The sequence below is a fragment of the Mercenaria mercenaria genome, chromosome 18 (assembly GCF_021730395.1).
Source record: "Mercenaria mercenaria strain notata chromosome 18, MADL_Memer_1, whole genome shotgun sequence".
In the NCBI taxonomy this organism is placed as follows: Eukaryota; Metazoa; Mollusca; class Bivalvia; order Venerida; family Veneridae; genus Mercenaria; species Mercenaria mercenaria.
Genome location: NC_069378.1, coordinates 8,773,093 through 8,792,065, shown reverse-complemented (window position 1 = coordinate 8,792,065; position 18,973 = coordinate 8,773,093). Strand labels below are relative to the sequence as shown.

General features: G+C 35.0%; 1 protein-coding gene across 1 annotated transcript; it reads left to right on the top strand.

The window, feature by feature from the left end:
* The first annotated feature begins 8,240 nt into the window (after positions 1-8,240).
* LOC123539168 (uncharacterized) lies at positions 8,241-13,557 on the top strand. Its single transcript, XM_053529994.1, has 4 exons — positions 8,241-8,613; positions 9,194-9,291; positions 10,046-10,135; positions 10,832-13,557. Exons 1-4 carry the CDS (start codon positions 8,405-8,407, stop codon positions 10,885-10,887), a joined length of 453 nt encoding a protein of 150 aa, XP_053385969.1. The 5' UTR covers positions 8,241-8,404; the 3' UTR covers positions 10,888-13,557.
* Positions 13,558-18,973: the final 5,416 nt, after the last annotated feature.

The window sequence follows — 18,973 nt, the reverse complement described above, 5'->3', positions numbered from 1 at the left end:
AAGTCACTTACAGGGTCTTCCGAAGTTTGATCGTGCAAGAGTCTAGTTTATCCATATGATATATAAACCCACAAATGGCTGCATAAATGGAAACTACGGACATCCCAGATAAACTGTTATTTCATCGTTGTTTAATTCATCTTTGGGTAGAAATGGTATGTTCCTTAAATACAGTCAAACGCCAATTCGATTATAATTTCATTTTTTGATTGTCTAACCAATAGAAGTTGAGTGTATTTTGGTCTGGCCTTTTTTTCAAAGGTATTTTAGTTCTGCGATGGCGTTAACCTGACTGATGTTCCCGGACTCTGTTCTATTACTGACCTGTGCTCCGCAAAATAAACTTCTCTGCATGAATCAGAGATAGAGAACGAATAATTAATGTGATATTTACAGGTTTCTATTGTTAAAAATATTTAAAATAAAGATTTGTGGTCACGCGTGTCTTTAACAATAAAGGTATATAAAATGGTACCTGATGAAATGAGCAATTCAGAAACAAGTGCCAGCCGATGATCAATCAAGAATTTAGTCTCTTATTAAACACAATGTACATTATATGTAAATATCAGAAATTTCTGAAAATTGCCGGCATTTTAGAAAATATGTTAAGCTGCGATTAATAGTAGATTTTACTCCCAATTATTCATCGTTCGTTCAAAAGCGCTTTGTTCAACTGTATTTCTTTACTTGATTGGTTGTTTAACTATGTAGGTTTCCATCGGAGGCTAATGACGTAGTTCTCCCCGGAGGTACTCAACCAGGTAATATTACACATCCTGAGCGGACAACAACATAGGTCTCCCTGGTAATATTACACTTACCACCGAGCGGTAAACTAAGTAGGCCTCCGTCGGAAGTACTCTTCTAGGTAATATTATGTTAACCGAGCGGCTAACTACGTAGGTCTCCCTCGGCGGTACACAACTTAGAAAATATTACATTTTCTGAGCGGCTACACCTGTTAGTATTGCACTACCTTAGCGGCTATGTAAATGAGCAGCTATCTACATAGGCCTCCCTCAGAGTTACTCACCCAAGCAGTATTACACTACCTGAGCAGCTAACGTAATAGGCCTTCCTCGGAGTTACTCATCCTATTAGTATTGCACTTCCTGAACGGATGTCTACGTAGGCCTCCCTAGGGGTTTGTCATCCTGTTAGTACTGCACTATTCGAGCGGCTAACTGCTTATGCCTCCCTCGGAGTTACTCACCCTGGTAGTACTACACTTCCTGAGCAGCTAACTACATAAGCCTCTCTCGGAGTTACACACCATAGTAGTACTGCACTACTTTAGCACCTAACAGCGTAAACATCCAATGGAAGCACTCATCCTGGTAGTATTAAACTACTTGATCAGTTTACTAAATAGAGATACAGTGGATTTACTCACACTTGCAGTGTTAACCTTCTTTGGCAGCTTACTAGATAGGCCTCCCTCAGAGTTACTCACATTGGTAGTATTATACTAGTTTAGTAGCACACACTGGCTGCATTTACTACCATTATATCGTATATATTAGTTAAATTATTGGAGACATCAGCCTTTCGTCTGCGAAAATTCTATATTTTTTGTATTCTTTCCTTTTATCAAATTTCAAATTATATCTCATTCATTGAACAAAAACATTGTTTGAAGTTCAGATGGAATTATATCACGAGGGTGCAGACCGAGTGAAATAATAATACGCATCTGAACGACAAACAATGATTTTATTCAACAGCAAGTCATTGTTTTGTTTGAGATATATTATTTCGATTCTAACACGTTATGAATGATTTGCAGATATCTAATAATATATTCCAGAAATAGTTACATTGTACCTATTTTGTGTGGTTTTCTTTTTCAGTGCGCCGTTATAACGTTTGACTTTGACTTATATGTAAGTTTCGGGATTATTTAAGACTTTTGGGATGACTAAAGACTGTCTATGAACAGGTTCAATCAAACACATCCTGAATCTTTTTCATTTTGTTGACCTGTGGAGTTTCCGGGTTTTTTTTCTGTTTCATTATCAGTTTGATTTTCAATGCTATGACGTTAGAATAATTAATTTCCAGATTCCATTAAGAATTTAATATCGTATGGACACTGGTATTATTATTCTGCGAAAATGATGTTTATTTAGCTATCATTACGGTAGATTGCTGAAGGCTTTACTTTCAATCACTAAAACGTGTTCAACTTCATTTAACTTCCTATATCGAGTCGCGTAAAAGTGGTGATATAATACACCTGATTACATATAAGCGTTATTGATAACTACTGTTTCAAGCACAGCTCAATCTGGAGAATGCAGCGGATGGCTGGGTTGTGAGTTCGATCTCCGGCTGAGGCGCGTGTTATCGACTTTTAACGACTTGTTTAAAGACATTGTCTCCTAAATCAATTTTCCTCCACATCTCATTCATTTGGAAAAGTTGGCTGTTACTTGCGGAAAACAGGTTTGTACTGGTACTGAATCAAGGAAGACTGGTTAGATACCCGCCGTTACATTACTGAAATACTCATGAAAAAGTGCGTTAAACCTAAAACAAACAAACAAATTTCCCGTAGTTGTACTTTTTTCTATCAAAGGACGAGTTACTCTTTGATCTGTATTTTTAAAACAGCTGTTCATGAAAAATTATCAGAAACATTTTTAATACAGTGGTGTTACCATAAAAGAAAAGCCATGCCGAATATACCCGGGATATCAGTTTGATAAAGCTGAAGGGTTGATGATTAATTGTCCAGTATCTGAGCCAGTATCTACATAAATGATGACAAATGCAATGTCCCCTGATAGAATAACACGCCTGTTTCTACAATGATTCAGCATCTATGTCGTTCTGATTTCCGTTAATTCCATGTTATGTTCCAATTTCTATTCAATCGTGATCTGATTGCGATCTTAATCTTAATTGATCTGGAAGAAATGGCTTTGAAAAATCAGGAAAATTGCTTACTCTCAGCATGACTTTTGCGAACTATACACGGGAATGACTGATGATTCATCTTTACATTATAATAGTGTCGTTACACGATTTTAGTTTGAGGTAGTTGACTCTTGTATTTTATCATGCAAACAGGTAGGAGTAAAATGGGTTGTCTAAAATGTTATGCCGTACGTGTTTATTACAATCTATGGATTTCTAAAGACAATATTTGTCAATGTGATACTCTCTAAATACATATTAGAGAAATACGTATTAGAGGTTAAAGAGTGAATATGAGAATTCAAAACATTAACGTCTACGCCGATCACCTTTACAAAAAGAAGTACCTGCTAATCAATGTAGAGGCTACCTCTTCTGGCTTTCACGCTATTGTTTAATGTATACGGTTTTGAACTGCAAACAAATATTTAACCAATATTTTCTGAACATTTACGTCTAATCAGACACATATTATCTATAGCAATATATACTGTGTCGTTGCATGTATTAAGGAGAATGGCCTCCCTTTCTATCGACCACTTGCAGATCACACTTCATGTAATTGGAGGGCTAGGCAAAAAGGATGTGTTATACCCCAATTGTTCTCTTGAAACCAAATGACCAGGACATATATCTATGAACATTTTTATGCCCCGGAAGGTGGGCATAATAAAATCGCATTGTGCGTCCTTGCGTGCGTGTGTTCGTTCTTGTAAATTCTTGTCCGGGCTGTAACTCTGCCATCCATAAATGGATATTGAAATAACTTGCCATAAATGTTCACAATAATGAAGCAACGTATTATGCGCAAGACCCAGACCCCTAGCTCCATGGTCAAGGTCACACTTAGAGGTCAATGGTTAACAGAGTCTGTTTCGTGTCCGGTCCATAACTCTGACATCCATGAAGGCATTTTAAAACAACTTGGCATAAATGTTTACCATAATGAGACAATGTGTCATGCGCAAGACCAAAACCCCTTGATCCAAGGTCAAGGTCACACTTAGAAGTCAAATGTTGACAGGTGTCCGGTTCATAACTCTGCCATTTATCAATGAATTTGAAATTACTTGCCATAAATGTTCCCTATAATAAGACGATGTGTTGTGCGCAAGACCAAGACCCCTAGCTTCAAGGTCAAGGTCACTTTTAGAGGTCAATGATTAAAAGGGTCTGTTTCGTGTCCGATCCATAACCCTGCCATCCATGAAGGCATTTTGAAATAATTTGGTATTAATGTATACCTTAATGAGACAATGTGTCATGCGCAAGACCCAAACCTCTTGCTCCAAGATCAAGGTCACACTTAGAAGTCAAATGTGAAGAAGTGTCTAGTTCATAACTCTGCCATTTATCAATGGATTTTAAAATTACTTGCCATAAATATTCCCCATAATAAGGCGATGTGTCAAGCGCAAGCCCCAGACCACCAGCTCTAAGGTCAAGGTCACACTTAGAGATTAAAGATTAACATGGCATGTTTCTTGTCCGGTCCATAACTCTGCCATCGATAAAGGGATTTTAAAATTACTCGGCATGATTTTTTCCTATATTGAGATGACGTTTTATGCGCAAGACCAAGACCCCTAGCCCAAAGATCAAGGTCACACTTAGAAGTAAAAGGTTAACAGAGTCTGTTTCTTGCCTGGTCAATAACTCTGCCATTCATTAAGGGATATTAAAATTACTTGGCACAAATGTTCCATATAATGAGTTGATGTGTCATGCGCAAGACCCAGACCCCAGCTCCAAGGTAAAGCTTACCTTTGGAGAACGTTTTCTGTCTGGTTACAAAATTATTCATACCTAAACTATTATGGCATATTTTGCGCAGACAACTGTAGCATTGGGCTTTGGCACGCCTCGGGGCATTTGGCAAAGGTTAACAGGCGTCCGGTTCATAAGTCATAACTCATTTATCAATGGATTTTGAAATGACCTGCCATAAATGTTCCCCATAATGAGACAATGTGTCATGCGCAAGACCCAAACACACGGCTCGAAGGTCAATGTCACACTGAGAAGTCAAATGTTAACAGGTGTCGGATTCGTAACTCTGCCATTTATTAATTGATTTTAAAATTACTTGCCATAAATGTTCCTCATAATGAGACAATGTGTTATGCGCAAGACCCAGACCACCAACTCTAAGGTCAAGGTCACACTTAGAGGTTAAAGATTAACATGGCATGTTTCTTGTCCGGTCCATAACTCTGCCATCGATAAAGGGATATTTCAAAATTACTCAGCATAAATGTCCCCTATATTGAGATGACGTTGCGCAAGACCAAGACCCCTAGCCCAAAGATCAAGGTCACACTTAGAAGTCAAAGGTTAACAGGGTCTGTTTCTTGTCTGGTCAATAACTCTGCCATTCATTATAAGGGATATTAAAATTACTTGGCAAAAATGTTCCATATAATGAGTTGATGTGTCATGCGCAAGACCCAGATCCCTAGCTCCAAAGTAAAGCTTACCTTTGGAAAACTTTTTTCTGTCCGGTTACAAAATGATTCATACCTAAACTATTATGGCATATTTTGCGCAGACAACTGTAGCATTGGGCCTTGGCACGCTTCGGGGGCATTTGTCACTAATGGTGGCAGCTCTTGTTTACTCTAGAAATGTTATTTCACTTTACAGCATTCCATTTGGATAATGTATTGCTGTATCAGCTTGTAAAAATGTATTTTAACAGGCCTTTTTGAAAAATTTAGTACTGTAACAGTAAATATCAAAATTAGAATACAATAAAAATTTCACATTTTAACTATCTATATATTTCATTCCGTATGAACACAGCGTATTCATAGCAATAAGTTGTGTTGTGGTTGAAAAGATACATGTGCGGTTTTACGAATTACCATCTCTTAAGCTAACCTAACAGCATATCGATATTATAAAACGTTAATAGAAATACCTGAATTAAAAAGTATTAACACCATTTTGATATACAATTTAGTGATGAGAGTGTATTTTTGCATGGCAATACCGTTATATTATCTGGTACGTTTGGATCATGGAGTACATTCAATTTTACCATGCTAGAATTTCGCTCGGGTTGGTGCTCGGGTGTTGCACATTTCATTACGTGTACCTCTCATAAACAAACTTTATCAGTCCGAGTCTGCTATTATTTTGCGAAGTTGCGTTTTAAATGATTTTTAATGGTTTTATGAAATAGAATCTTCTACTTCTAGTTTTATACCACTTCTTCTAGAAATATGAATAGATGATTTCGATTCTTCAGAAAGCGCCAACTTTTACTTGTTTTCTTTGTTTTATTGAAAGAAGCTATATCACAGTTTTGTTAATTTCATAGTGAACATATTAAATTCTATTTTCCAATGGTTGCGCGTGTCAAAAATGTTAAAGCTGTTTTCTATTTATTAAATATTTAGTTCAGCAATAATATCAATGTCTCATGTATGACAATCAAATCATTTTTGAGAATGCACACGTCCATTACATAAAACTTGTGAGCATTATACTCATATAAATACAAACAGCTTTGCAAAATATCGGATACAATCTTGATATGGATAGATGCTTCTCCTAGATGACCTGAAAATAGTGACTAGTTACTAGTTTAGTCATACCGTTCTTCCAGTCCATTGCCTTTAGGATACGCGCAATGACATTAGTAATCTTGTCTTGCAGCACATTAAATTTTAACCAATCAGAGCAATTGATATAATGTGGCAATTACGCTAGATATTGGAATTGTCCTCGCGAATCCACAAGTATTTAAGTTTGCGTTTCTGATTGACTGGTAATAAGTATTTCATCAGCAGAGTCAGAGGATAAGTGCTAATTTTCTTATCGATAGATAGACCAGTGTCATTACGATTGTTCGATAATTTGGATAGCATAATTATTAAAACATAAAGTAAGTACATGTATAATAAGCATCTTTATTATTTCAAATATGGCCTTTTCAGTTTTTATTTTAATTAACATATAATAAATTCGATAATGCAAATGTAACACCTTTTTCATAGTTTTGTATAGGAATGATTTAAGTAAAAAGGCTTATTTATATACATATAGATATGATGAAGACCTTGCGGGTTTTATTTTCAACAAATTGATTATGTATCAATGGCGGTATTGTTTTAAAAGTATGTCTTCATCAAATCGTCAGTAAAACATGTACTAGTATGCCATATTTTCATACATATCGTACTGCAAATATGGTATGCCTGTAATAATTATGTAAGCAAATAGTTAAATATTATGACTGTTTGCATTAAAAGTTTGTTTCAAGAGTTCAACTTCTTATCGAAAATAATATATAACGTTGTGTCCCTAAACAAATAACTAATTGTGCCGATTATATTATTTCAACGCAAGATATGCTTAACTAAAAACGTAGCAACAACATGGAATTTATGACCGGTATAGGTTTTCAGTCATGTAAAATGCTGATCTGTTGACGTGTTGCTGATATAGAAGTCTAGGTTATATCAGATTTCCTTTTGAAGTAAATATAACTTAATTAGAAATAAATTCAGAACTTTTGAAAATTTCATTAATTGATTAAAACACAAACATTTTATGTCAGATCTTGCAATCACAGTGAAATGTTAAAGGAAAACTGTTTTTTCTATTCTACAACGTTGTTGAAAAGAGCAAGCATCGATTTTCGTACACCAATCTGATCTTGAAGAGCACTGAACCCTGTTAACATAAACAATTGCAGTCTTTTTGTGAATAGTATGGATCTTTCTTGTACATCTCAGTAATAAATATATCTGTTTGCTTTTCTTGCCTACGTAGCAGGGAAAGATAAGGTTATCCGGGTAGGAGATCGCCTTACCTCCCTAGGGAAAAGAAAAGTTACACATGCGCATATTGAAGTCATGATTTGATGTAATAGTGTATGAACAATTTTAAATTAATATTATCTGAAGATATTGCAATAATATTGACGATAGGCAAGAAAAATGATCTAATATGACTGCCTGTGTAAGGCAGACGTTTTCCCAAACCTCGAGACAGCGTGGATAAAAAATCTCGCTAGCGGTTGGTTTTCCATTCCACGCTGCCCCTCGGATTTGGAAAAAAGCTGCCTTACATAGGCAGTCATATCAGATCCTTATGTTCCCCAGAAACATTATTCTCTTGTGTATGAATGAAATAACCGTAGTCCGACATTTGGTTCTGTGCTTTGATTATATATTATATAACTTTTGTGCATAATTATATAACTTTTACGTATCGCCTTACAAAACATATTCTTCAGTATTTTATGCCTAGCGCTAAATTCTGCTCTGTACTCATTCACATATGGACATGTTTCTCTTTTTCAGACACTATTCTCAGAACAGTATAGCTAACGACTTTCAACGTGATATAATTCCAATTCAATTGACGACTTCAAAAGCAAAATCAATGTAACAAGCTTAAACGACCTAAACATTATTCAGTTGAAACGTATCAGGAAACTCTGTCAGTTATCGCTGTCAACAAAAGTATTAACATGGCATTGCAAAAGATTTTATACATCGTGCGATATGTGTTTATATTCTCTACAAGTTTTACTATTGTCAAATCAGCAGTGGCTCATCGTCTAAGAAATATGAACGAAAATGGTAAAGATCTTACCAGTAAAGATACTGACATGTTTATCACACTGAAATCAGCTGATTCTATGGACGTTCACACCATAAACCACAATATTCATGCTGTGTGAGTATCTTATGTCCGGCTTTTTTTCCGATTTTCCACTTTTCCTTTAATTTATGATTTGAAGTAAAAGTGGTTTCGCTTTGAATAAATGAATATGTATCCATATATCCCATAACACTCATGGTAAAAATTGCTGTGAAAATGTTTTATCTTAAATTTGAAAGCATCTAGTTGTTCAACTGTCCTATTTCAGTACACTAAATTTTAGCCCTTGACAATAGAGAGACGAATTAAAAACATTTTTATCTAATGTAAATATTTTGACCGCCGTATAAATCTAATTTACTTGTATAATATTTTACGATTTTTGTTCGTCTTTTCGTTTTTCTAAAACTATTAACATTCACATTTACGTCAAATGTACACATGTCATGACCCCATAGCAGAGCTTATTTATACCATAATAATTTGCCTATTCAAGCATTATGTAATAACGTTTGTAATAGCAAGAATTCTGTTTTGTATGAAGTTTCTTTAGTTAGCCTTTCTATCAAACTGATAATTGAAAGGCACATTTAAACCAAGAGTATATTGCACTTCATCTTGGCTGCTCTAAACTTCCATGTCATTCTTTCTATAGACCTGTCCATCATTTTGCTAGGCACAGGCTTTGTAGGCACGAGGAGGGCAGGAAATACTTCTACAGAGCAATAAACTCAAAGTTATGCGAAATAACAGGTAATAATACTTTTATCTGACTGTAAGTTGGTCTATGAAGTAACGATTTAATTCGTTTGATAGAAAATATATTTCGACCAATAGTTGAATAGTTAATTAATGTTTCAGTAATGTTTTATAGCTAATAACAATACATTTTTTGATGTTGTTTTTTCTCGAATGAAGCAAAGTGAATTTCGAATACATTAAAAAGTGGTATAACTTGATACTGCATTTGATACGTAGTTGCAGTTTTATCCAAAAGTATTCTGTTCCATCAGCTTCACTCCCCGGTAGCCTAGTGGTAGAGCTTCCGCTTCGAGTGCGGGAGGTCGTGGGTTCAATCCCTGGCCGCGTCATACTAAAGACGTAAAAAGGTACAAGTTTCCTCGGTTGGCGCTCAGCCTTAAGAGGATAGTGCAGTTGACTGGTCAGCCCAGTGTCAGTATAATGTGACTGGGTTGGGTATCATGTCACGTGTCTACGGCGTAATATTCCATTGAGGTAGCACTATAAAGCTCACTGCTACAAGAAGACACCGTCGCTTATATGACTGGTAAAAAATGTTAAAAAAGACGTAAAACTCACTTCGATTTATGATAGTACAAACTTTAGATAATATGTGTTGGAACGGGTAAGTTATGTAGAGTAACATATCCATATAATGCCCTTTATTAATGCAATCGATTACATATAAGATTTACATGGATGATTTCATATTTTTTAACATTCTTTAAAGTGGCCTTTTCACACAATATTTTTAATATCTTTACAGGGATGTTTGCCGCAAATCTTGTAGAACACCTGTGCAGACTTCGGGGCTCTTTCTTGGACAAATGGGTCTCGGAATTATTTGACATGGACGGTAAGTGTACGACATTGTTGAAGTTGAAAATGTATTCATCTGAAATGACTGAAGTATTCATTTATACGCATTGTATTCTTATCACAAAAGTAAAAGAAATCGATCAAATCAAAACTTTGAAGGGATATCGCTGTTAGATAATTTTAAAAACAAACGTACGATAAGTCACTATATAACTCGATATGAGCCGCGCCATGAGAAAACAAATATAGTGGCTTTGCGACCAACATGGATCAAGACCAGCCTTCGCATCCGCGCAGTCTGGTCAGGATCCATGCTGTTCGCTTTCATAGTCTACTGCAATTAGAGAATCTGTTAGCGAACAGCATGGATCCTGACCAGACTGCGCGGATGCGCAGGCTGGTCTGGATCCATGCTGGTCGCAAAGCCACTATGTTGGTATTTGCATTGCATGGCTCATATTGAATCTTCTGGAAGCATAGACTGTATTCATGATATGGTAATGAAATGTGTAATAAACCTCGTGCCTCTTGGCACTGACCTGAATAAATGACAGTAACTGCATTAATTACGAGACGTGTATTCCCTATTGCCATTTTACCTAGAACGTAACGATGAAGGAAAACATTTGGCACAGTTTCACTTAATAACATAATTGAACTTTGCACTTATCAACCTGAATATTTTGCAACATTTTTGTCTTACTGAATAAAGCGCCTTGTTTTATTTTTCTAGGTGATGGCATGGTGACCCATTTCGAAAAGCGATATTATGACGAGTTAAACACCTGAATATTGAAAAAGGTTCAACATGCCATGTTTATTTCAGCAGAATCTTAGAGCAAGAAAATACGTTTTGCAGCTAGGATGCGGACGTTGCAAGATAATGTCAGCTGAACGATGACATCTAACGTGCGTTATAAGTCTGATATGATATATATCACTAAACAATTGTAGCATATATATATTCAGTGCAAAGTGAAGTTTGTTGCTGGTCAATATTTTTTACTTTTGTGATATTTCAACCTTAATAAATTACCAAATTATATGATATCGTATACCAATATCAGTAACATTTGCGTTAGTGTTCGCCTTTACTCTTTGCACTGTTCACGTTGTGCGATTACTAATTTCATCTCTTCTAGACATTCATTACATCATTTGTAAGCATACTTTTTAATGCTTCCAGTATATTCATTTCAATATGTAACATACATATTCTGTAGTTATATAGTATGAATGAATGTATGAATGTTTATATATTGATTCTTATAAAGGTCATTTCCTTGTCTTAGGACTGAGGAAAACATCTACGCTTGTCTATACAAAGAACTTTTTCTATTTTGTACAAAAATGATCATCTGATGCAATGAGTAGTTTATATATTGTATTGTGTTTTATTGGATTGTATTGAATTACATTGAGCCGTATCATATCGTATCGTATCGTATATAACGTAGTTTCGTATTGTATTGTATCGTCTTTTATTTTAACTTACTTCCGTCCAAACGAATGTGAACATTATTAATTTTGCTGTGATATTTTATAATTTTGCTTGTTTTCAAGTAAAAAGTTTAAAAATTTGAATCAAATATTTACTTCATATGCATTAATGTTGTTTGATAAATAAATTAACTTAGGTACATATTACAATACAACATCATATCAAGTGTGGAACTTGATGTTTTAAAAGTTTGAATATCAATTGTAAAAAGATGTTTAATCAGAAAACAATTAATCTTCAAAAAGATCCTTGAAGGTAATGAAAGAAAAACTTAAGACATAATCAGTTTGGCTGAGTCTACTCGTAGTAGGTAATGACATGTGCAACTCCCCGAATACATTTTAAGACAGAATTGTAGGAATGCTTTGATTCCGAAAGAACAGGGAAAAAACAAAATACATTAATAATACCTACCTGAAATTGTTTTGAAAATTATAGCATGCACACAGAAGACTGTCTCTTTAGTTCTCAGGTAAATTTAGTTTCATTGTTAACTTCATGATGAATTTTTCTACATACATTATTATAAAATGATGGCACGAGACCAGTTACCTCCATATTAAATGTATGTGGTTAATAAACAGTTAAAGAATGCATTTTCTGAAATTTCGAAGGTCTCGAAGTGTTGTAAAATGCATTTTCATTGCTGACATTACGTAAAACTATGTTATTCAGTCAAAATATGTTGGGTAATAAATAATAATATTTATGTCGTAACAGTACGTGACGTGTTTAAAATATCATGAACGTTAATCATCGACACAGTTTATGTAACAGGTTTTCATTAATCATTTTGCATAATAGGTAAGTCATTAAGTTAGTCTTCTCGTTCAAGATACGACAGCGTATTCGTCTTCTTTATCAGAAGAAATGTCTAACACTTGCAAAAGCTGCTACATGTTTTCTTCGGTTTTGTTTCTAATAGTTTGTGTTTCCAGTGATTATACCATTCAATACATATTATTTAAAATGCTTCGATGTGTTTGTTTTCTTCATTAAAGGAGATATCTAATATGTGTATTTGTTGCAACTGTATCAACTCTAAAATACCTAGTAAAGTCTATTTTGATATCACTCGAAATTGTAGCTAAAGTAATATTGAATTAACATAATTGTAAAAATAAGAACAATATAATTATATATATTTGAAAGTATTTTGGAATATAGTTGGAATGAGTTAATCGGTGCGAAGTAGACTTAATAATAGGGTATATAAATATACATCTAGCGGACACTGGCATAAAATGTGCATTTTCGCGTTTATATCTAAATTTGTGCATTGCTGTGAATTTCTTTGGAAACACAAGGAGAGATTTTATTTTCATTGGTATGCGAAAATTTAACAAACTGACCGATACAGTCTATTTCACATGCACATCAAGTATGACACTATCAAACTCTTTTACTTAAAATTTTAGTTGCAATTTCGAGTACCTGTAATTAATTGATACCCGTTTGTGCATACAGGCAAGGTTAATTTTTTATATTATTCTAATAACATTTTTATTAATCTATATTATTATTCCTATCCAATGGTATAGAGAAAGTCACAGACTACTATGAACTCGTTGGCGAGCTACTGATATGTATTTACCTCCACCTCCAGTGAAATCATAACCCATTTCGCGTCATGAAAACAGTGTTTTACTTGTACTCGTCGACTCGGTGCGAGAAGAATTCTGTAAAACACACATGAACATGTATTTTTATTAGGTTAAACGTCGCACCGACACAGGTTTAGGTCATTTGGCGACTTCCAGCTTGGTGAAGGAAGACCCCATGTGCCCCTCCAAGTATTATTTCTCACGGGCGGGCACCTGGGTAGAATCACCCACCTTCCGTAAGCCAGATGGATAGCTTCCACACATGAAAAATTCAACACCCCCGAGTGAGGCTCGAACCCACATCGGTAAGGGGCAAGTGATTTGATGCCAGAGACCATAACCACTCGGTCACAGAACCCCCCCCCCCCCCCCCCCCCCCCCCACCCCCTCATAAATATACATCAAGCGGTATTTAAACGTATGAACGATTCGTTATTGCACTAATGTGAACCAGTATTGTACTAACTTGTATCAGTATTGCAATAATTTAACTAAAACTGTGAAGAACGTTCATTGTTCTTGAAATATATCCAACATTTAGTCACATACTAAGATTCTTTGTAAATAACATCATATTTTAAACATATTTTACACATACATGTGAAATTCATATAGTTTCAGTCACCATATGGTAAAGTATAATATTAAAATTCCGGTTGTTTGAGATACCATTGAAACTTAAAACCGCAGCAAGAATCCATTCACCTCAAATACTACAACAGTATGTGATGTCTCAGATGTGGCTATAGGAACTGCGCAATCAGTGGCCGTATCAACGTATCCAACACTCGACATTTATCATATTATCCAGAGAAAATCTCAAAGTATGCATTCAAATCTATACTGAATGTGAGGCTAGATGATTTATCTACCATAGAGGAATATTCTTTGCAAATTATACCTTGTATATTCTAAGTCACTGGATATTATAAACCTGTTTATTAGACCAGTATGTTCTGGATACGTTTTAGACAAAATACCTTAGCTGAGAATCCTTTCTGATATTTAAACTCTCAAAAATGGATGTCTGAGCATAGATTTACGCTCAATTGTGAAAACATGCATGTAAGATGATGCTGTTCAAGCGTTCTATAAACATATGTTTGTATCAAATTAATACGCCCAATCGGCTTGATCCACGAACAAAAGTAGATCGCAGCATGACAATCTCTTCAATATTATATTGCAGGCTCGTAAAACAAATCTGCTCTTCAAGAAACTGAAAATCTGAAATTAACTTATACATATCCACTTAAACAATTATTTTGTGTATGGATATAGGGTAGGAATGGGACTGATAAGCCTTCCATAGCATCTTCTGTAGATTCCATCTTCCACGTCTTGGTTTTTACGCAAAAAACTGAAAATCCTCGTGAAATAACTATTTTGAGTGTGGATGTAGCGCAGAAATGGGACAGAAAGAGTATTAATTAGCCTTATATAAGATCCTCCTATAGATTTCATATTCCACGTCTTGATCATTTTGAATCAAAAAGTATCGTTTTGTTATTTAGTGAATCTTAAAAGTTAAATATGAGCCGTGCCATGAGAAAACCAACACAGTGGGTTTGCGACCAGCATCCGCGCAGTCTGGTCAGGATCCATGCTGTTCGCTTTCAAAGCCTATTGCAATTAGAGAAACTGTTAGCGAACATCATGGATCCTGACCAGACTGTTGATTTTCTCATGGCGCGGCTCATATAACGTGTCAGGGTTAAGAAGATGTAAGTTTCAAATATGTACCAGCAGTTATATATTTCTACGATAAGTCTTGAACGAGAAATGTAAAAACGTTCAACAACAATACCTGTAGTCTTTTAAACCACAGGCACGGGTCCAGTGTTTATTTTTTTGTTTAATATAAAAAATCCTTTTTTCACACAATTAACCTTTTTTATGTTAGTCAAATGAAAAAAAAAATCGATGACAAAAAATCCGGTCACAGTATCGTATATGATATTGTGACCGGAGTTTTTGTCATCGATTTTTTTTTCATTTGACTAACATATATAAAGTATATTTGTGTGAAAAAAAAACATATTTTTTATATCAAACAAAAAAATATTCACTGGACCCGTGCCAGTGTTTTAAACATTTTCATTTCAAATGAACTTATTCTAATACATTTTAAAATATATTTTGGACGGAATATTAATTGAACAAAAAACTTTAATGATAAATAAGTACTCTCAGAATTAATAATCAAAATAAATTCAATGAAAAACAGATATATCAGTTTTCGGAAATGAAAAACAGCACTTAGCATAGATTGTACAATGAAACAGTATGTTAAATCTTACAATTATATGGCAAACTATATACATTTTTTCAAAGCATGTATTAATATTGTTAAAATATGTCATTTAAATACCAGCAATAACGTAACGTAATGCATAAATTTGAAGCAAAACTGCACAAGAGTTTTTTTTTCTAACTGATTATCAGCAGAGTATACTATATGTATGACAATTGCACGTGAAAACTGTGCAATAATATGACATAAATTTTATCTTAAATGTGAAAGTAGAATAAAAAGATAATCAAAATATGTGGTTGTTGTCGTCAAACAAACGATTATCCTCCGCATCGGCATCTTATGATATTATTATTTGATTCATTGACATGCTACACGGAATACCAATGTCATTTCCAAAATACCAATGTCATTTCCAAATGTATACAAAACAGAAATACGAAAGCATGCAAATATATGTCATCCAAGCCATATTACGCCATTTGAATATTTTCACTAAAACTTTCAAGATCTTCAGGAGTGAGTTTGGATTCAGCTGTTAGATGCTTACTCTGTAAAGGAATAAAGAATTATCACATTAGCTCTTACCCTGCTATATTTCTATAACGAACTTGTCCATCTTTCAGTTTGGAAAGTACCTTTAACTACATGTGTTAAAAGGAGTGCTTAACAAAAACATACTGACTGAAAAGTTAACAGTGCAGACATAATCAGACTGCATGGATGTGCATGCTGATCTTGGTCTACAGTGGTCGCAAAGGCAGAATCACCTGCCGCCAGCAGGCTAAAGGTTAAGTAATGAATTACATAACATCTAAATATCGATGAACATTTACTTTTTCCTATTGACAATGTATACTGTAAAGTCCAATACATGTATCTCAAATCAATATCGTCATAAATTCAAACGTTTCATATCCCTTAAACAAGATTTTCGAAATAAGAACATGTACAATTTATCAAATGTTATATTAAACTTTACCTAGTCCTTTATTGCAATACATTTTCCTGTTAAAATGTTTGATGTTTACATCTCAAATTAAATAATACATTGAATTCCGTTAATGCTGAATTTCTTTTAGAATGCCGAACTGTTAACTGTTCTTACGGCAAGACGCCATGATTGGTTAAACGCAAATAAAACTAAAACTACTAACGATATTTATAAACCGTGACAAACAACCGCACTACGTGTGAATTCTATTGTGTAGGATGATGTTGTTTCGTTACAATAAAACTCATATTAAATCAAATGTACTTTGTGACAGTAGATGTTACGCTGGGTCACTAGAATAACATAAAATGTAGACGAGGTAACAATAACTTTGTCTGATGTCAAGTTGTAGGAAGTTATTAATGGAAGAAAGATAGAAAAAGAAAGCTTAGCTTACAAAAATTTACAATAGAAATTGCTTTAAAGTTAAGAAAAAATGTAAAGCGGTTTTCATTTTGGTGAAATATCTATTGACGCCTGCGAAAAATAGTTATAATAATTGTAGTAATTCATAAGTACTTGAAGACAGCGACAAGGATAGATATATCAAAAATATAGAACAAGTTTGTGACAAATTTATACATACCAAAATTTATGACAAGAGGGATGATTTTAATTTTAGTATTGCAATTCCCCCAAATTTGGATGGGGATGTACCCAAGGTAACATCTTATGGGATATATATTTCTTAGTTAATTCGGTTTGCAAGAGCGCGTGGTCATGTTGAGGAATTCAATGAACGTAATCAATATATTACAATCAAGCTTCTTCTACAAGGCTTCCGTTATCATGAATTACGTAAATACTAAAGGCTAAACTTTACTATCGTTATTCAGATTTGGTTTTAAAATACAATAGCTGTTTAAAGACATTTCTGTGAGAGGGTATATCAAAACCCGTTTTTTTGGAGATGTGGTTTACAAACTTTCATGGCAATTTTCCAGTTGTATGTAGTAAAGTTATTAAGAGGTTATAACCTAACTGTTTTGAGACACACCGCATGTTTGGTGTTCAGCCCTTTTACGGTTGGTCGTTTCGCTTTCCTCTTTGATTGTGTCTGACGGAACAGGCGGAGGACCTATGATGGATAGTTCTTAAATTCCACCTGGACAGAGCTATTTTGATTTTTGTCTTCTGGCTTGTTTCGTCGGGCCCTTAAAGGTATTTCCCTTGCTGCTCTGTCTTTTGCAAAGGCATCGAGTACATGCGTTTTAGGTTCTGAAGGATTGCATTTATATAAATATACAAGAGCACTTTTGTGTTTTACATATCATGACTACTGTTGCCTTTCCGTATGTTAGGGTTTCACCTGGCGGAGATGACATTTATTTACACTGTCTTTTGACTTTGGAACATGGTGGGTGTAAGAGTGAGGTTAGGTGCACCATAAACCGGTGGTGGTTTTGCCACTGACTGTTCCGAGGCGGTGCCCCACTGTGTTCCTTTATTTGTTCGTTTGGCATTGTGAGTTTATTTTGTGTGTGTGTGTTAGTTGTGTCCGCGTCTGCATGCTTGCTTTACGTTTGGAGAAGCTGTGGTGTTTTAGAATGTGGCTTTCGCTGTTAGATATTCATCCTTGTTTTTGTCAAATAATTATTGATAAAATAGCTCATGTGCACTGGAATACCAGTGGAAGTCCAGCAATACACAGTACCTTGCACATAAACATCTCCTTTACCTATTCAGCATGACAAAACTACCTATCAACCGATGACATTCTTCAGTACTCCTTTTGAATTACGCCTCTATTGTTTTGGTATTTGCACTTAGGTCTAGTAATCGATATGTTCAGTTTTGAATCTGAAACACTTTTGTAAAGGTCAGAAGTTTTAAAAATGTCCTTTTAGAGCACCAAGACACCAAATATTACTTTGAAACCGGGCCTTACGTTGAATTTCGCAGGTAAGGCTGGAAACTACCAACAGCTACCTAATCAAACTGTTAAGCTTACCCATAGAGCCCAGTTGCAAGTTGGTTACCGAATCCAGTCGTCACGAGACCTCTGCGCAAAATTAAACTTATATATCATACTGCAAAAAGAGACTTAAATTTGTCTGTATGGTAACCAGTTTGCAGGTGCATCATGACATATGTTTCTATCTATATAATCTCACTTATACAGACTCGTTTATTATAAAATATTTGAGCCGCGCCATGAGAAAACCGACATAGTGGCTTTGCGACCAGCATGGATCCAGACCAGCCTGCGCATCCGCGCAGTCTGGTCAGGATCCATGCTGTTCGCTAGCGGTTTATCTAATTACAATAGGCTTTGAAAGCGAACTGCATGGATCCTGACCAGACTGCTCGGATGCGCAGGCTGGTCTGGATCCATGCTGGTCGCAAAGCCACTATGTTGGTTTTCTCATGGCGCGGCTCATTTATGTTTTATCGAGAACTAAGTAACTTGCAGCTCAATAAATTCACTCTTTGTGTTGCAATATTTATTATATTTATAAATCCTAAATTTACAACAGGTGCAGAAAAATAAACATATATAATTGCTGCGTGAATAAAAACTA

Excerpts from the sequence above, each read along its gene's own strand:
- LOC123539168 (XM_053529994.1), top strand. The coding sequence starts at position 8,405 with ATGGCATTGCAAAAGATTTTATACATCGTGCGATATGTGTTTATATTC. Across the intron at positions 8,614-9,193 it reads AACCACAATATTCATGCTGT|ACCTGTCCATCATTTTGCTA; the intron begins GTGAGTATCTTA and ends TTCTTTCTATAG. Across the intron at positions 9,292-10,045 it reads AAAGTTATGCGAAATAACAG|GGATGTTTGCCGCAAATCTT; the intron begins GTAATAATACTT and ends ATATCTTTACAG.